At 31.8% G+C, this 19,143-nt stretch overlaps 1 protein-coding gene across 1 annotated transcript; it reads left to right on the top strand.

Annotated features, from left to right (window-relative positions):
• The first annotated feature begins 464 nt into the window (after positions 1 to 464).
• Positions 465 to 17,638, top strand: LOC107456502 (uncharacterized). Its single transcript, XM_016074373.5, has 3 exons — positions 465 to 700; positions 10,611 to 11,833; positions 16,332 to 17,638. The coding sequence occupies exons 2-3, from the start codon at positions 10,623 to 10,625 to the stop codon at positions 16,525 to 16,527; spliced, it is 1,407 nt and encodes a 468-aa protein (XP_015929859.2). The 5' UTR covers positions 465 to 700; positions 10,611 to 10,622; the 3' UTR covers positions 16,528 to 17,638.
• The last annotated feature ends 1,505 nt before the right edge of the window (positions 17,639 to 19,143 follow it).

Raw genomic sequence — 19,143 nt, 5'->3', positions numbered from 1 at the left:
CCACAAGAACGATTCAAACATAAAAGTTGTTCGTATAAGCAATAAAATCAAGTAAAAAAAGTAATAAGACACCAGTATTTAAAAAACTAAAACTATCATTTCCGTTAATATATCACACGACCGACTTCTTCTTGAGTTGAAATAAAAAAAGAACAAAAAAAAATCAATCGTAAACCTTTCGTGCGTATCGCTTTTGGCGTGATCGAACAAACACGCGAACAAGATAAATAAATTCGGAATTATTGTTTCATCAGCCATTAAGATAATTCAATCCAAATAGCTTTGATCCAAAAAAGAATACTATACCCAAATTTAATTACACTTTCTTTGTTACGTCTCACTGGAGAATCAGAAAAATTATTCTTTTTAGAACCTGAAGATCAGCTGCCACAGATGACATTTCTGTCTTTTTATTTATTTATTTATTTTTTCCTTCCGCAAAAAGGGCGAAAAAGACAATAGCTGCACAAGACCTGTTAAAGAGCCGAAGAAAGGTCAGGATTCTAAATTTCATTGCAGCTCCCAGATGCAAGCATCTCCTTTCGATGCCCGAGGCTTCCTCATAAGGCATTAGTGGTTTTGGTAGACAGAACTGCCAGTTGTGCTCGAGCCTCTCATCCAGCATGGAGCTCTCTTTATCCACAGAAGGTCAAGGCCAAGTTTAATCGTGTATCGAAGCGGAAATGTGGTAAATTTGTAGGTGAGTGGAGAATTGGTTTCGTTGTTTTTCTAGTAATACATAAAACTTTTGAAGTCATTTTAATTAAATCCTTGGATGAAATGAATGAATTAGTTTATTGACATTGTAATTAATGACTTGAAAAACATTGAATAATTTTAATCTGAAATTCAATAACTGTAGCAATTTTAATACAAAATCAAGTGAATCCAATTCTTTTGATCTACCTTAACAATTTTAATAATAATCAAATTTTTAATTCAACCGAGCTTTGAAAATTTTTAGTAGCTGAAATTGTTTTACTCAATAAATTGCAGTTCTTCCCCCCCCCCTTTTTTTTGTTCCATTTTTGATTGGTATCTTTTTACGTAATTTAAAAAGCTATTTTACAGCTTTGAAACTTTATTAATACTTATTTTAAAATCCTTCATTGTTTAATTAGTTTTTTTTAAATACAATTATATTTTTTATACTTTTGTGAAAACTTTGTAAAGGACAAAACTAATAATTTTAAACCAGCTTATGTCTTGTACAGTAATTTGTTGATTTATTTTTATTTTGTACATTGTGCCAAAGATTTTTTCTTTTAACTAACTTTCTTTTTAACAGCCTCCGATAAATAGTAATTTTTTTAACAAGGTGTCTTTTTTTTTTTTTTTTTTAACCGACATACCATTTTTAAGTTCTTTGTTTCTGACAGGTATTAAATATATAACTGCTGCTTTAAAGTTTTTTTTTTTATTTACATTTCACATATACTTACTTCTATCAAGTTTAAACTGATATAGATTTATTTTTCGTTCAGTTATTTGATAAATTTAATTAATTTTATTTTCTTTTGTTTACTCTATTTTGCTATCAAATTCAAATTTACATATCTTTTGAGCGATTTGTTGCAAACTATGATAATACGTGTTTATTTATTGGGTTTTCCCCTATCCCGATATAAACCAGTTTTTAATAGTAATAAGCCTATGTTGTTTTTACAAAAGAAAACGGGATGGGAAGCATAACTAATAATACAGAAATTTCAGTCCACTATTCGGTGATTACATTGACTATTCGCGTTGACGAAACTTACATCTTACTTATTATTCAAGTTGCGATTGTGAATGTCAAGGTTTTATAATTTATGTATTCTGCCAAACATCTTCAAAATATGCAATTAAATTGCTTCAAAATAGGCAATTAAATGTCATTAAAATATGCAAATAAATTGCTTTTGATTGCTTCAATAAAGAAATGGATCTTTCAACGGCTGCTTTATTTAAAGCATCGCCGTTGAATTGTTTATTTTCTTTTTTCGCCATTATTTTCTTGCACGATTCATGCAGAGACCGTTTAAGACAAATTCGGGCCCGAGGACCACCACACTTTCTGGGCCCCTTACAAAATATTTTGAAATTAAATTACTTAAAAGTAGTCCTAACAATAAAAAAGAATCTGTTAAACTGCATGATTCAAGAGAAACATTTTAACAAATTTTGAAAACAGACAGTTGAAGATTATTTTTCTAAGATAAAATTTACGTATCTCTAAATTAAAGCAAAATATAAAACAACAAAACAATGTTATGCCAAAATAAAAATAGTTTGGTGACCACAAACAATTGAAATCAGTGATTTTTGCTAAAAATCACTGATTAACTGAATTATTTTTTATTGCAAGCTGTAATTATTTTTTATTTAGTACTTAAACCAACATAAAGCTAGCCTACCTAACATTAGACTTTTTACTAATTTTTGAGGCCACCCAGAAATTGTGGGCCCTTGACCCATGCCTATCGGGCCTAGGCAATTATCAGGCCCTCGATTCATTCATAAAAAATAAAGCGTTCCCTATCACAAATAATGTAAAAAGAAATGCTTTGTTTTGTTAGGAACAGCCAATGAAGGGTCATTTGATATTTTTATTAACTAAAGATACGAACCTTTTTAATCATTTATTCATCGAACTTGTGATTGTATTTGCAGTGGCATTACTATTCCACTATTTTGTGTTTAAAGTGTCCCACAGTCGACTTATCTTAAAGACACCGTTCCCAGTAGAACACCGAAGTCAAGCATCACTCGCTGAGGTCAGTAAGTGGGTGGTTGACCACTTTGATCAGCCTGCGTAGGGACCGAGAGTGCGCGGTGTTGGCCCTCATTAAACTGTTCTACAGTAAAGTGTTATACCTCGCTCGCAGGTCGTCGGGCTACCGACGCGGGGGTGCCATCCCCTGTGCAGAGGATCAAAATTGCGATACGATGGCATCTCTTCGGATCATCCTCAGGGATGTCTCCCAGACCGTCGCCAATAGCCCATTGTACAGCTCCAGTATGACGTAAATAAAGTATCTACCTACCTTGTATGTTAAGTTTTTAAAATTGTGTAACCTCACGGTATGATTTGAAATGTCATAATTCATGAACGATGTCATAGTCGCAAATGACACAGAGCACAATTCAAATGTCATAGTTTATGAACGGGAGAAAAAAAATTCTCATAATAAACTAATTGCACTTCCACTTTTTACCTTTTGAGGGCGGTACCGTCAACAAATTTAGAATAAATGTAATTTTTGAAGAAAAGAAAAAAACAAGCAAACATCGAAATCACTTTTTATATGTCTTAACTGTTTTAGCGTTCTAAACTAATAAGTACTTAAATACGATTGTAACAGCAACTATACATATATATTTTTTTTTTTCTTAAATTTTTTAGGTCGAAAAAAGGTACTAATTCTCAAGAAAATAGATACATCTCAGATCATCTGAAATAGATCATAAAATAGATCATTAATTGATCATCATAAAATAGATCATCTGAAAAATGAATATTTCGGTGTTTCGGTTTTTATTACTTTTCATTGACTGACATCATGAGGTATCACAAAAAGCTAATTATTTTAGAGAGATCCGAGCGTAATTATCACCATTTCAGCCTTGTGCTATTATTTTTTCCTCCTTGAAATATATTCCCACTACTTGAATTTCATCCATTTTTAAAGGAGAATCTTTCTCTAATTTCCACTTTCGTCTGCTTATCCTGAGGGATAAAAATGAATAATCTCATTCCTAAGATTGCTTTCCATCAATCGAAGTTTTAAACTGCTGTACAGAAATATTCCTATGCTATAAGGAGCATTTTCATTAATGAAATGATATGCTTTTTATTCTAAGAGTAATTCATTAAATACCAAGATAGAAAATGTGCATTTTTATCATTCATCTCTGTTACAAAATTAGAGATTGAAAATGAGCTTTTTAAACAAAATATGATTTATTTAATACTTTCTCGCTCATTAAATTAAAGATCACTAGTTTAACATTTTTGATGTCAAGAAATTTAGCTCAAAATATATTGTTCTGTTGTACTATTAAGCACTCCTAACTTGAATATTAAGGCTCAATTAGCATCAATAAAATATCGTTTTCATACAATAATTCTGTACCACTCTTTTAGTTTGAAAATCAAGGTTCAATTAGAGGCAAAAAATATCGTTTTCGTACAATAATTCGAACATCAATTGTGATTTCTTTACCACTGTTTTAGTTGGAAAATTAAGGCGCAATTAGAGTAAAAAAAATATCGTTTTCATACAATAATTCGAACATCAATTGTGATTTTTGTACCACTGTTTTAGTTTAAAAATTAGGGCTCAATTAGCATCAAAAAATGCCATTTTCATACAGTAATTCGAATATCAATTGCTGAATATTTTTACAGGTCTAAAATCACTTATAAAATTTATTTCGTCTATTTCGAAATAGTTATTTAACAATTTCCGATAATGCATTGTTGGCGCATTGCGCTATAAAAGATTTCCTTATTTTAAGAATTCCTTTTTATGAGAAACTCCGCATAACGTTTTAAAAGGCTAAATTTAAAAGATTAAAATATCAAATTAGAATAAAAATCCCACTGTTTTGAGTTATACATTCAAAAGCTCGAGCATAATTTTGCTTTTATACTTATTTTTCATAACATATTTTAAAAGTGACTTTTCATGATGCATTATTTACCGCCCATTTATATATATATATATATATATATATATATATTATTGAAACCAAAGAAAACTATCTGTATAAAAATATTCAGCTTGATTTGCGAGTAACAATTCGAGTATCTCCCTTTGCAAAATGGAAAAACCAAATATATAATCTTAATAATTTAAGATTATATCTAGATGTAATGTAAATTCTATTCATCAAAAAAGAACAGATAAAAAAAATTCTTAGATTAATATTAGCTGATAAAGTTCGTTTAATGGATTCGAAAATAAAATCCTCGTGGAGTTGAGCGTGACTCCGCTGTTTATTGAGGATGCAGTCACAGTCAAAAGATGTTTTCAAGTAGTTATATCAACGAAGGTATCTGTTACAATCGTCTGCCGTGTAATTAACAAACAAATGCACTCAACCAAAAAGGATCATCAGGTCAGAATGTGTGTTCTATGAAGAGGAAGAACACCTGACGAAAGTCTCAATAATTCTTTCTTATGGTAATGAGGATGTCAAATTTCTATACACAGCTGTCGTTAATTCTGAATAACAAAATATCCAGTTTTGATTTATTCCTAGTAATTGACATTCAATCAGCTTTTAACTGAAACAATATCTTTGTTGAAAACTGGAGTCAGAAGAAAAAAAACATCCGACAGATTCCTATTTATAACCATCTTACTCCATCCTTTAAAATTCTTTATTATGTAATTGTGTACAGAAGTTTTTTTTTAGTGTTTTTGGTTTTGATATATATATACAGGTCCTGGCCAAATTATTCTACGCAATATAAGGTTCTATGTAAAATCTTAATTATTAGGTGATACTACACAGCTTAATTGTTTTTACGAGAGTGACACCGGTTTGCACTTTGCTTACGTTTGGTAACAATTAGTTAAATTAGGCGATATATAATATAAATTCGACGCTTGGATAAATTCAACGATATATTATATAAATATAGAATATTTTTTATATCAGGTATTATATTAGTATATAATAATTAAATAAAATTATTCGAAACACTGTACTTTTTAATAATGACATGTTTTGCACGAGTTTATATGCAATACTTTTATATTTAAACATATTTGTTAATGGGTTTCTGTTTAGGAGCTTTTTTATATACTTCCTATTTATATTTATTTTTAACGTATTGCGTTACAATGTTAACTAATTGATACACGAACGTAAACAAGTGCAAACCGTTATCAGTCATATGAAAACAATAAAGCTGTATAATATCACCTGATAATTAAGATTTTACATAAAATCTTATCATACCTCTAATAATTTAGCCAGGGACTGTATATATATATATATATATATATATATATATATATATATATATATATATATATATATATATATATATATATATATATATATATATATATATATATATATATATATATATATATATATATATATATATATATATATATATATATATATATATATATATATATATATAAAATTCAAATTATTATTATTCTTTATAAACTATTTTCCTGAGGCCAAAGGATGTTTAAAAAAAAATTATTTATAGAATTAAATAAGAGTACAGTGAAACCTTCCTAAGTTGACCAATGACCATTGCTTTAGTGAGAAACTAAGTGAGGTGGTCTTTGGTAATTAATTCGATATCATTCAATATATTTCTTTGCCTTACTACTGCCAAGATCTCTAATCTTAGCTTCAGATATTTAATGCTGTTTATACTTTTAAAAATATAAATGTAAAGGTTAACTTTCTCTGAGTTAATTAAGACATCATCTCGAACAAATAAAACAAATGTATCGAAAAAATAAATGAAATTTTCTGAAAAACAGTGAGTAAAAATTCACGAAAAAAGCTAACCGTGAAAAAAGGCTTAATTTCAGCATTAATGGCAATAACTTTCAGATAATTAGAATTTCGAAAGAAACTATCGTTCAGTTTATAACTAAAAATGAGCCCATTTCAGCACGTCGAATTTCAACTCTTTCATTGCATTTCTGTAGGTTGCAGAGTGACCCAAAAGTTTTTTTTTTTTTTTTTTTGCTAAAAGTTATTAATTTTTGAACTAGTTTTATTTTATTTTATTTAATAACCGTCGTTGAAAAGCAGACCCAATTTTGGGTTAAAGGCTACCAAGGTTCAACTGCGTACCCTTGTAATTTTGAACCCAATCCAGAAGACAAGGAAACTCCTAGATTAAGTATTGGGAGAAATTTGCCTTCGTTGAAGACTTTTTGATGAAACTAACCTGCATTTGCGTTAGATGGAGAGGAAAACTACGAAACCACTATGATGACAAGGGGGCTCTAACCCATGATCCGTCTAAAATTGAGAATATTTTACGTCAGCACAATGTTCAGTGCGAGCTGGGTGCGGAATTCGAATCAACCAGTCAACACTTGGATTCGAACCCGGTTCACCTCATTCGAAGGTGAGCGCTCTATCCCCTGAGCCACCACGGCTCTCTCGAACTAATTATCGAATGTTTATTGTTTCGATTAGCTAAGTAAAATGTAACGTAAAGTTAAACACTCAAAATTGATGGTTTCGCTTTCGAGTTTTTAATATATAGAGATATACTGTCGCTTATTGTTTTTGTCCGACACTGTGCTTTTCTACGATGCTATATATACGATTCATGTCCTACAGTGGTATTATCGTTTAAGACACAGTTCCCAGTTAAACGTCATTGGCTGCGCTCAATCTGCAGGTAAGTGACCACTTGGATCAGTCAACGAAGGGACCGAGGGTGTGCGGTATTTGTCCTCGTTAAACTGTTCTACCGTAAAGTGCTCGACTTCGAAGCGGGGGTGCCATTCCCTCTGCAGAGGATAAAAATTTTGATGGTCTCTGTTAGGATCATTCTCAGAATCCCATACCGTCGCCAATCCCATTATGCCGCTCTAGTGCGAAGTAAATAAACTACAACTATATATATACATAAAATCTCGAAACCACAGAAAACTATCTGTATAAAAATATTCAGCTTGATTTGCAAGTGACACTTTGGTTACCTCCCTTCTAAGTCAAAATGGAAAAACAAAAATTTAATTTTAATAATAATTTAAGATAATATCTTGATGTAATGTAAATTTTATTCATCGAAAAAGAACAGATAAAAAAAGAAGAAATGCTTAGATTAATATTAGCTGATAAAGTTTGTTTAATAGATTTGAAAACAAAATCCTCGTGGAGTTGAGCGTGACTCCGCTGTTTATTGAGGAAGCAGTCACAGTTAAAATATGTTTTCGATGCGAAGTAAAGAAAGTGCGGAGAATCAAAATTCTAATGGCTTGTCTTCGGATCATCCTCAGAAGCCCAGACCGTCGCCAACAGCCCATTAGTGCTACGTAAATGAACTAGTACTGAAATAACATACGATTCTTAGTGCACAACTCTATACCTACATTGACTTTTTATGGAATTTTTATACTTTTTTTAAACGCACGGAATTATCTATTTAAAAATAATATAAATTTGTATTTATCAATCAATAAATCATTACAGACATTATTTCTGTATTGTGTACTATCTTCCAAAATTATGATTTTCTACTGTGGGGCAAAAAACTGTGTGTCAGTCGCCATCTGTTTACTACTTTTTCCGCCACATTTTAGAATTATTTTTTAAGTAAATATGGAATCGTTATGAATGTTTTATGATATTTTTTGTATTTTTGTTTTGTTTTGCCCTTGTTTCTTAACTCTTTTTTTTTTTTCATTTTAGTAATGAAACTTGTCATGTTCATCCTATTTTAAGAAATGCTTTGAAAGAAATAACTTACTTTCAACAGTTTTAATCGGCTAAAAAATTTTAAAAAGTAACCACATGTTTTTTAAAAAAAAGTCCCTATTGAAAATGCTACAACTGAGTGATTGCAAAATTTCCTAATTTTACCCTATGCTTTCTACCAACCAATAATTGTTCTATTCTTCTTTTTTTTTCTCCCTGTCTCTGGTATCGAAAAATTGTTGATTCTAGTATAGAGTTTATTGACAAAATACAAAATGTTGCCATCCCCGGTGGGCAGTTATTTCCAACCTAAAAGCAAAATGAAGTATTGTCTTCTGACGTCAATGCTATCGAAGATGACGTCAAAAGGTCAAACCGCAGACCAGTCAACCCATCATTATGCAAAGTTCAACAGCCTTTGAATAATAAATTCATAAATGTGTGAAACGAAATGCAGTGAATAAATCCAAATGTTCCTTCATTTTCGACTTTTTAGCAGAAAAAAATTTAAAAAAAACTATCAGAATACAGTCGGACCTCTATTTAACGAAGTCGCTCAATCCCGATAATAAGTTCGTTATATGGAAAATTCGTGAATTAGAAAATCACCATTCGAAATACTTAAACAATAAAAAAGCAGGTTTTAAATTCAAAAACACTAGGCATAGTTAAAATAGCAATGGATACCCCTTTATTTTGTAAACTAGTATCTACTATTTATTTTATAAATCTTAGCCATCTGCATGGAAAGAAAGAATGGAGCAAAACATTATCTAGTGTTGTATACATTTTCAACTAAAAAGAGCTAAATTTATGTACAAAATTGTAGCTGCATTTGTTATAAAAGTAATTTTAAACATGCATGACCACATGCGATCTTAAGTTCAATTGCTACTGATAAAAATCCGTTTTGTCTGAGTTTGTCAAGCAAACATAAAAGGTAAGGGATTTTCTGCTTTCGCTAAAAGTGAAGTTTGAAGTGGCTTTGAAAATCAATGTAAGGTTATTTCCTCCATAAAATACGTTAACAAGTTTGAAATGTTTTGAAATATTTTGAGAAATAGGGAAAGTGTATCTCGAAGAAGAGTTTGTTAAAAAGAAAATTAACTTCGCTATTTTAGAAGTTATTTTACAAAGAAATTTCCAAAACGTTCTTGGTTCCTAGGGAAAAAAAATCGCAAAATAGAGAAGTTCGCAAAATGGAAGTTCGTTAAATAGAAATTTAACTGTATTACATTTTAAAACAAGGTTTCCAATGACCAGCAAAAAATAAGAAAAGTGAAAAACAATTAGAAATGATTTGGATTCAACAACGAAATTAAAAGAAAACATCGAACGAAACATTCGAAGCTTAAAATACATGCTTAAAGGATTATTAATTACCATTATGAATCACAAAATTTATGAGATGGAAACTTCTAGGTTTGTTCACAATTCATCAAAACCATGAAAATAAATATTAAATTTTTGATAAATTTTCCAGAAATAATGAATCTGACAAATAGATACGGGCACTGTTTATTTGACCATCCATTACATTACTTGTAATGTCTATAACGGCATCATCCCGGCTGGACACGGGGGGGGGGGGAGGATTTTTGAAATTTTTTTTAAATATATATTATCTCCCCTATGTTACAAAAAAGTATTATGAAGGCCGGGATAGCCTGGATGGTAGGGCACTGGGCTCATGTCTATAAGGTCATGGGTTCGATCCCCAAAGACTCAAAACTGGGTCGGTTGTTCAACGACGGATATGAAAAAAAATATTTAAAAAAAAGTATTATGCCTTTAAAAAACACTTAATATCTACGCATTATAAAGTATACACATTTATAAATAGTAATTAACGCAAAACTATTATTATATCCTGAAAATTTTTATAAAATGTAGTTATGTTGCTCAAACACATTTTTAACACTTACATAATGTTATTTAAATCTTAAAATCTTGCATATTAATGTTCTAAGCTTTTGATACAAAATGAGCCGAATATAAAAAAAATTTTCACCAAAATTTAGTTATTGATATTTCATGTTTTAGTTTCTCGAGTTCTTTAGTTTCTAAGTTCGAGAGAACAGAAAACATGCATTTGAAATTTATTTCTTCAAAAATCCTATCTTTATTAAGAAAACGTTTTGTTTGAATTCATTATCTAGGGTAGCTACCTATTCATGTGTTGCTAATAGGATTTATCATTTTATTTACAGGAATAACCAAATATGTTTGTCCACTTGACTGCGACATTTTTACTGCTTTTGAGCTGTGGAACATTTTGTTTTGCTGATGTTAGAAATTCGACTTTGCTCCACAATGAAAACAATTTCAACCAAAGACAGTTATTAAACGACACTACAACTGAGATTCGTGTTTCATCGGACGAACTTTCGTACGGTGACGAAGAAATAAGAGATGCTAACAAACATTCCAAAAGTCTTCTAGAAAGCAAGAAGCTTTCTAGAACTTTCTTAACAAGCGAGCAGCGCTTGAGAAAGAATCTACAAGAAACTGCCAGACAATTTGTGCCATATTTACAGAAAGAAGTCGATGAAAAACTTTCTGTGCACGATGTGCTACCCGTGAAGATGGTAAAATTCATAAAAAGCATGGTCGAAGATGCACCTTGGGAAGCAATGTTTATGAAAATGGTTCGCATGGTGGTGGATCAGTTCGTGGATAAAATAATTGAAAAGATGTTTGCTGGCAAAGACGAAGAGGATAAGTGGAGATCAGCTGATGGTTCATTCGAATTCAACCCGTCTGAGCTTCCAATCCTCACGTCCGTCGAGCGCATGCGCAGATCCGCCGATTTTTCAAAAGTATCCAAAGATGGTAACGGCTTGCCATCCATGAATCAGTTGAAGAAAGAGGCGGGAGAACTTGAAAATGATAATTGGTTAGATCTTTTCTTGGAATACGTGTTTCCTGGGGGAGAGGAAAAAGTGGACGAGAGAGCAAATCATAAGTTGGCATTGAAAAGCCGACATAAAAGAGACGGGGAACATTTCGAAGAAAAAGAAAACGGCATTGACCTCACTTCTCTGATAGACAAGGATCTCTTCGACGGAATGCAGAACTTTGTGCTCACTCTAAAAGTACGCCAAGCATTGAAAGATTTTATTAAGTACCGCATCCTCAAACGCGTCTTGCGACCACTGCGAGAAATAAATGACCCAAACTATTTATTGAGCAGCCACAGGAATAAGCCAAGTTTTCTTCGCGGCCAAAAATATCAAGCCAACTTCATACGGCGTAAGAGATCAATCAACGGTAATCAAAAACCTTCTACGAAAGATCATTCTGAGAGATTGTGGCATCACGGTGTAAGATCTTCGCATTTCAAAAGAGATGATTGCAGTCTGCGTAGAGCTTGCAATGCTGGAAGGCTGCTGTCTAGGTTGCCATCTGTAGAAGACATCACACTTCAATTGAAGTAAGTATTTTTTTTTTAATAACAGTCGTTGAACATCGGACCCAATTTTTGGGCTTACGACTACTAATATTCAACGCCGTAGCCTTGTCATTTTGAACCCAATCCAGAAGACAAGGGAACTCCTGGATCAAGTAGTGAGAGAAATTTTGCAGTTGGAGAGGACTATTGATGGAACTAACCCGCATTTGCGTTACGTGGAGAGGAAGACCACGAGAACATCTCAGAGTTAGCCTGACGGCAAAGGGACTCTAACCCATGATCCGTCTACCACTGAGGATATTTCACGTCAGCCTGATGGTCGGTGTAAGCCGGATACGGATTCGTATCGACCAGCCATCGCTGGGATTTTAACCCGATTCACCTTATTGGAAGGCGAAAGCTCTACCCTCTGTACCATCGCAGCTCAATTAAGTATTTTTGTCAAGTGAATGAATGTAAGGGCCGGAATAGCCTGGTTGGTAGGGTACAGGACCCATGTCCAAGAGTTCGTGGGTTCGATCCCCGCCGGCCGAAGACTCCCCGTGTAGTAAATGGTGACTGATGCACGTTAAATCTGTCGAGTTGTAAAGTCCTTCATGTTCACATAACAAATCAATACCTCTGGGGGTACTGATCCAGGAGTTTACTTGTCTTCTGGATTGGGTTCAAAATTACAAGGCTACGGAGTTGAACATTAGTAGTCGTATACCCAAAATTGGGTCGGTTGTTCAACGACGGATTGAATGTGGATTAAATGGTATGTGTGATAACCTACATTCGCTAATGTCTCCCTTAATTTTCTCATTTATCTAAATTGGATCTGTTTTTTTCCACTCCAAAGATTCCGCCTTTAATGCATTTATTTTTTATTCATTTGTGTTTGCGTAATGAAGTAACTCTCGCGAAATCTGAGTATGTTCTATTTTTATATATTTCGATTCCATAAACGCTTGCAAGATGTAAGATTAGGAGAACGCATTACGATTAACGTTAATGCTTTCAGTATTTTCTTTTCAAGTGTTAAGAAAATAAATTGTTCGAAGAAAAGAAAAAGAATTGTGAAGAAAACACTTCTTACCTAGTCAACAATGTACCAACTTCGATATTTAAACCTAAATGATAATTTGTAAAATGAACTTAATCTCGCTGCTCGAACAATATACAAACACTGATGGCCTGCAAAGTAATAAAAAACAAATTCATAATAATAACAATTAGAAATATTTTATTTTTTATTTACCCTCTTTATTTGTGATATTCACCTGAATTAGTATTGAAAACGATCCAGTTTCAACTGTAGGTTAGAATTTCTGATTCTAAATTAAAACAATGAAAAACAAAAAGTACCGTTCAAATGATGAAATTCTCTTTTATTCACAACTCAAGAAGTATTTATGGGATCTCTCTGGTCTTATATCTCAAAAATAAACTCACCAACTTAACAAAATTAAAAGTGAAAAAAAGAATTCTAAAAAAATTATCAAACAGCAGCGATCGCCATAGCAAGGCATGTATCAATGACGACGCATGCGCACTGTTTACTATTACTCTGAACACAGTTGAAAAGTGTGATGACGTCCAAATAAAGTGTGCACGCCATCAAACCCAAAACAATACCCATTTTGTCAATGGGTAAAAAAAAAAGTTTATTTTTGTTTTTCTTTGCTGTAACACCCAAATAAAACAGAAAATATTTAGTAGTAAAAAAATCCAGCTTTGCTCCTTGCTATAATATTTGTATAGATATTGAAAATTTAGACCATTAAGTCTTTGTTTTGAAAATGAATTGATATTGCATGAATGATAAATCGACGAGAAAAAATAAAATAGTGCAAAATAAATTTATAAGAAACGGATCTATACTAGACCCATAAAATACATGAGAATACAAAAATATTTTAACATTATTACTTCGTAATACAATATTTTCAGAAAAATGCCGACGAAGAAATTATTTTTTCACAGTTTTTAAAGATTTATTATAACTGCAATTTTACTAAATTTATTTAGTTGGTAAAAACACAATTTATAATAACAATAATATAAATGTAAATTTATTTATTTAAAATGAATCAATTTAACGTAAGCTAGTTTAAGGCCTCTAGTTGAAAAATGCAATTGCTGCGTTTTCTGAATTATAAACTGGGAAAAAATTTTATTTTTATTTACACTCCTACGGTTAGCCTGACGGCAAGGGGACTCTAACCCATGATCCGTCTACCACTGAAGATATTTCACGTCAGCATTGTGGTCGGTGCAAGCCGGAATTCATATCGACTGGGATTCGAACCCGGTTCGCCTCATTGGAAGGCGAACGCTCTATTCCCTGAACCATCGCGGTTCAATGTGTATTTATTGAAACATCTCCAATTTAAGAAATTTTTTTTTGTCATTCACCTGAAAGAGCAAATGGTAGGTACTTTAAACGCAGCTATTGATATTTATATTATATATACTATTCCATTTATATAAAAGTAATGGTATGATACTTTTTCTAATTGAATTTTAGAACATCAGATTATCTTAAACAATCGGAGTTGCGTACTTTTAATTTTTTTTTTTTTTGACAATTCTTTATAGCAGGAGTGAGAAAAATGGCGTTTTCTTACAGAAATATTTTTAAAAAAATTTAAGAAAGTGCTTGCAAATTATTTTAAGGATGGACAAATAAATACTTACTTTAAATCTATTTTTTTGTTAAAATAATATCGCTAATTCGTAGGTTGCTTTTTATGGTAGCAAAATACTAAATTGCTTTAGTTAAAAAATGTTTTCATAATGTAATACACTGGCGTAGGAGATTAATAGAATTTGCAGACTGGGTGTCGATTATCTCTAGAACTACTGGACCGATTTTAATGAAATTTGATGTGTAAATACATTGATAGAATACAAAACAGATTCAACAATTGTAATACACAAGTATGATCGTGTGTAACACTCAATTGAGTAGGAAGGTATGAAATTGCTAAAGGACAATTCAATCCAATTTTCACAGGAAACGATAAACTGCCTTATTTCAAGTATGAAATCACGCTGTAAGGCCTGTATATCTGTAAGAGAGGTCCCCTATTAACCCATTTCTTTGTTTATTCTGCAATGTTACGCACGATGATGCGTGTGTATTACAATTGGTGAATGGTTATTTGTATTGTTTCAATTGTATTATTATTTTGCATTGTATCAAAGTAGGTATGTATTAAATTTCATTAAAATCGTTCCAGTAGTTCTAGAGATAATCGACACCCAGTCTGCAAAGTCTCCTAATTTTTTAAACCAGTGTATTAATTGTCGTTTTCATTTTTTAAGGATGTTATCAGGTGTTTCTTTTTTGTGTGCTACATTAAGAATTTTCCCTTTTGTGTAGAGAAAATTAATTGCTCTTGTTAATTGTCGTCAGATAACGTTATGCTCCCAAAATTCCTTTAAATAATGCTTCAAAAGTTTCTTCTGTGGAATTCAAATTTGCAATTAAAAAAATTAAGGTTTTCTAAGTTGACTGACTTCAGAGGTTGATTTGAATGCATTTATTTTTATAACATTGATCCAAAGCGTATTTTTTTTTAGATGTTTTCCTAGTTTTTGAAAACACTGAATAAAAATTTCTTGAATTGGGTGATTAATTTCGAGGGATTGCACATCCAGTTGTTGTTTGCGCTCCAAACTTTTTTCCAGTACATCCAACGAATTTAATACGCATGATTCTTAAGCTTCAAAAGATGCAGGGCGTCACGAAAATACCGTTGTTACTATGTATTTCTAGAATCCTTATCAAAAATTAAAACGAAAAGAGCATTCATACTGTAGGTCACAAGTTAGTATTGAACCAAAGAAAATCGAAATTTCATATTCACAGTTGAGTATATGAAGCATCAAAATTTGTTTTAATTTATTTTATAACCGTCGTTGAATAGCCGACACAATTTTTCGGGTTTACGACTACTACTGTTCAACTCCGTAGACTTGTCATTTTGAACCCAATCCAGAAGACAAGGGAGCTCCTGGATGAAGTATTGGGAGACAATTGCCGTAGGAGGACTTTTTGATAGAACTAACCCACAATTGCGTAACATGGAGAGGAAAACCATAAAACCTTACCAGGTTTAGCCTCACGGCAAGGGCACTCTAACCCATGATCGTCTACCACTGAGGATATTTTAAGTCAGCACTGTTGTCGGTGCAAGCCTGATGCGGAATTCGTATCGACCAACCATCGCTGTGATTCGAACCCTGTTTACCTCATTGGAATCATCCTTAAACTCCTTTGTTTCCTCCCACACTCAAACGGGTTTTGGTGTTCCATAGGCTCGCCTTACTTGATGGGTTTTTTTTTCTTCATTTAAAATCTCCAAATTTATATATATTATCAATGAAATATATTTCATTGAATAAAACGAAGGTTCCAATATATTATTAAATGGTTTAATAAATAAGAAATTCCCCATAAGGATGACGGGAAAAATAGAATTTTATTGAAATATTTCCTAATTTGTTTCTGACGATGGTGTTCTATTTTCAGAAGTCATCATCATGAACCCCACTGGGATGCTCTACTGTGGGGGCTGAAGAAGAAAAAATGTTCTAGAATATTTTGCAAGCGCCAAAGATCACCGAAAGGATCCAAAAATGATTGGAATCTCTCAGGCAAAAGACAGAATCGAAAAATTCATCTTACTTCTCTTCCGACAGATGATGATGCCATCATCCCATTCTGAACTTAATGTTACATTAACTATACTTTGCGTTACGTTTAAGTTAACAGCAACCTTATTTTCCACTCTTTAGCGATACTGCGCATGCTCAGAAATAGTGTTTTGCATCTCACCAATAGCGTAGGAACGTTAATTTTAACTTACCCATGTAGCACAGACTCATCCAGTGGACATCATTGCAAACATCAACGAAGGTCCACTAGAAATCCATATTTGATCCAGTAGATGTCCTAAAGCCGTCCTTCAGATATTCACCGTAGCTTTTAAGTGGATTGCATATGGATGACTTGATCCATAGCTTATCTAAGCATGGACATGGTCTCATGGACAGATTTTATTCCTGATCTATTGGAGGACGTGTAACGAACATTCACTTTGTATTACGAACGATACAAAAAGAACTAAAATATTTTATCAACGATTGAAAATTTGACCAAGATGTGAACATACAGTAGGAATTGAAGAAAGAAAACAAAAATGTTCTTTTTTAAGAGGTTTGCAGTAGTCTAAATTCCATGTTATCTTTTAACTGTAACCACCTAGTAATTATTTGGTGGTTACCTTTTTATCTTAGCCATTTTGGAAACCAAAAGACGGACGCGCCAGAAAAGGTGATGTACTCAAGGAGAAAACTTTCAAAGTTCTTTTTATTTTTATAAAAAAAAATCAAAAAGAAGAATATTAAAGATCGTTGAACAATGATATAGAAACATTGTACATAAAAATATGTAGGCATGAAGTAAAGGATAGATTTTTGTGATGTATGGCTGATTAAAGTCAAGCAATTTTATAAAACAACGCGATATATCCTATAATTTTATGTGTTTTTCATTTGAAATGTTTTTAGGTGTAGCCACAATGTGTATTTAGCTAAATATGTTGTTGTGTTTATTTACTGGAAAAAAATGTGTAGAATTGTTATAACTTACCATTCTATTGAAATAGGATGCAATTATAAATTGTATCAACACATTTATAACAACCGTGATTGTAAACTGGTATCTATACACTTTTTTAAAGTAACTCTTATCATCTCACTCATTATATACAAATCTTAATTTATTAAATCATTTATTTTGCTACGATTACTTGTAAATAAATCTTGAAAAATATATTTTTGCTTCTATTCATTGTCTATTATACTCCAGCATATTTAAAACAGTTTAACGAAAAACTATAATCTAAAATTGCTCACAGTTTGTAACAGTTATAATTCGTGACTGTTAGGTTGTCCATATAAAAATGCCAGTAGCAAAAAAAAACCCCACAAATTTTATGATCTAATTCTACGTAGTTTTTTGCCTCGTAAAAATTTGAATATATTTATAATCATTATTTCACTTTAATGATTGTCATCAAGTTGAAGAGTTTAAATTTTTTAAAAATATTTTAATCTCTATCAGGGTGCGTAGCCAAACCTTTCAACAAAAAATAAGCCATTAGCAAAATAATTTTCAAAGTCTTTAGATGAATAAGAAAATAAACAAGTTTCTGACAAAGAACTCTTTTTCTTGATTATATTAGTCGTTATAAAATGATCGAGAGATGCAAAATGAAGCCTGAAATTGAGAATATCTTGCAAAATTCAGCAGAGTTGCACATGAGAATGCAATGATCTCACCGAACCCAGCTCAGTAGACGCACATGCGGACTCCCAAGTATTTTATCAAACATCAACATGCAAAATGATTGGCTCTTTCATACGCTACGGGCCAACGGTACGTCGAAATGGATTGTGGTTTAATGAATTATGAAAACCTTGAATAGAACAATGTGAAAAGCACACTTTTGAATAATCCATGGCGAAAACCGACACGGTAGAGAAAAAAAAAATCTTATTTTTGAAAAGGGAAAATGAAGCACTTTTTAAAATTACCCAATGAAAAAAGCACCGCACCTTTAAGGGCTTTTAAAAAACGAAAATAAGCACTTTTTAAAAACGCTACGCACCAAGCATATAGACTTAATATATAACCATTCTATGGTCTCCAAAACGGTGGAAACAGCAGATGATTCCATTCATATGCACTTCTTATGATATTTGTTTTTATATTTTAATAATATTATTAGTATAACTTATAATTGAATTTTAGAACATCAGATTCCTTTAAACACAAAAATTTAAGAGAAAAACTATCAGTGTTACGCAATTATCATTTTTCGGACAATTCTATAATTCACGAGTGAGAAAATAGCATTTTACTACAGAAATATTTCCTAAAAACATAAGAAAAATTATTATATTGATTGATAAATAAGTTATTTATTTTGTTAAAATAATATAAAGTATAACGTACGTTATACTTTTCAGTAAACACTAAATTGCTCTCTCTAAAATCTACTTTGTTAAGGATATTGTGCAGGCCCTGATTATCGCCTAGATCCAATAGGCCCTCAAAAATTAGTAAAAAGTCTACAATATTACTATTTTTTTTAAATACTGAAAGAAACAGCTTTTCTCAAAAAAATGCATTTTCCATTTCAAATTTTCTTTATATTGAGATAAACCTAACTCGTGTAAACATTGCACCAATCAAATTCGAAAATACAGCTAAATTTGAATTGGTGCAATTTTTATGTCAATGGTTTAAGTGAATGCATTGAATATGAATTTTTTTT

This window comes from Parasteatoda tepidariorum, chromosome 8 (genome assembly GCF_982258835.1).
Source record: "Parasteatoda tepidariorum strain Cologne lab strain chromosome 8, Ptep-v5.0, whole genome shotgun sequence".
Lineage (NCBI taxonomy): Eukaryota > Metazoa > Arthropoda > Arachnida > Araneae > Theridiidae > Parasteatoda > Parasteatoda tepidariorum.
Note: the sequence above shows the minus strand (reverse complement) of the source record. Positions and strands in the feature narration are given on the sequence as shown.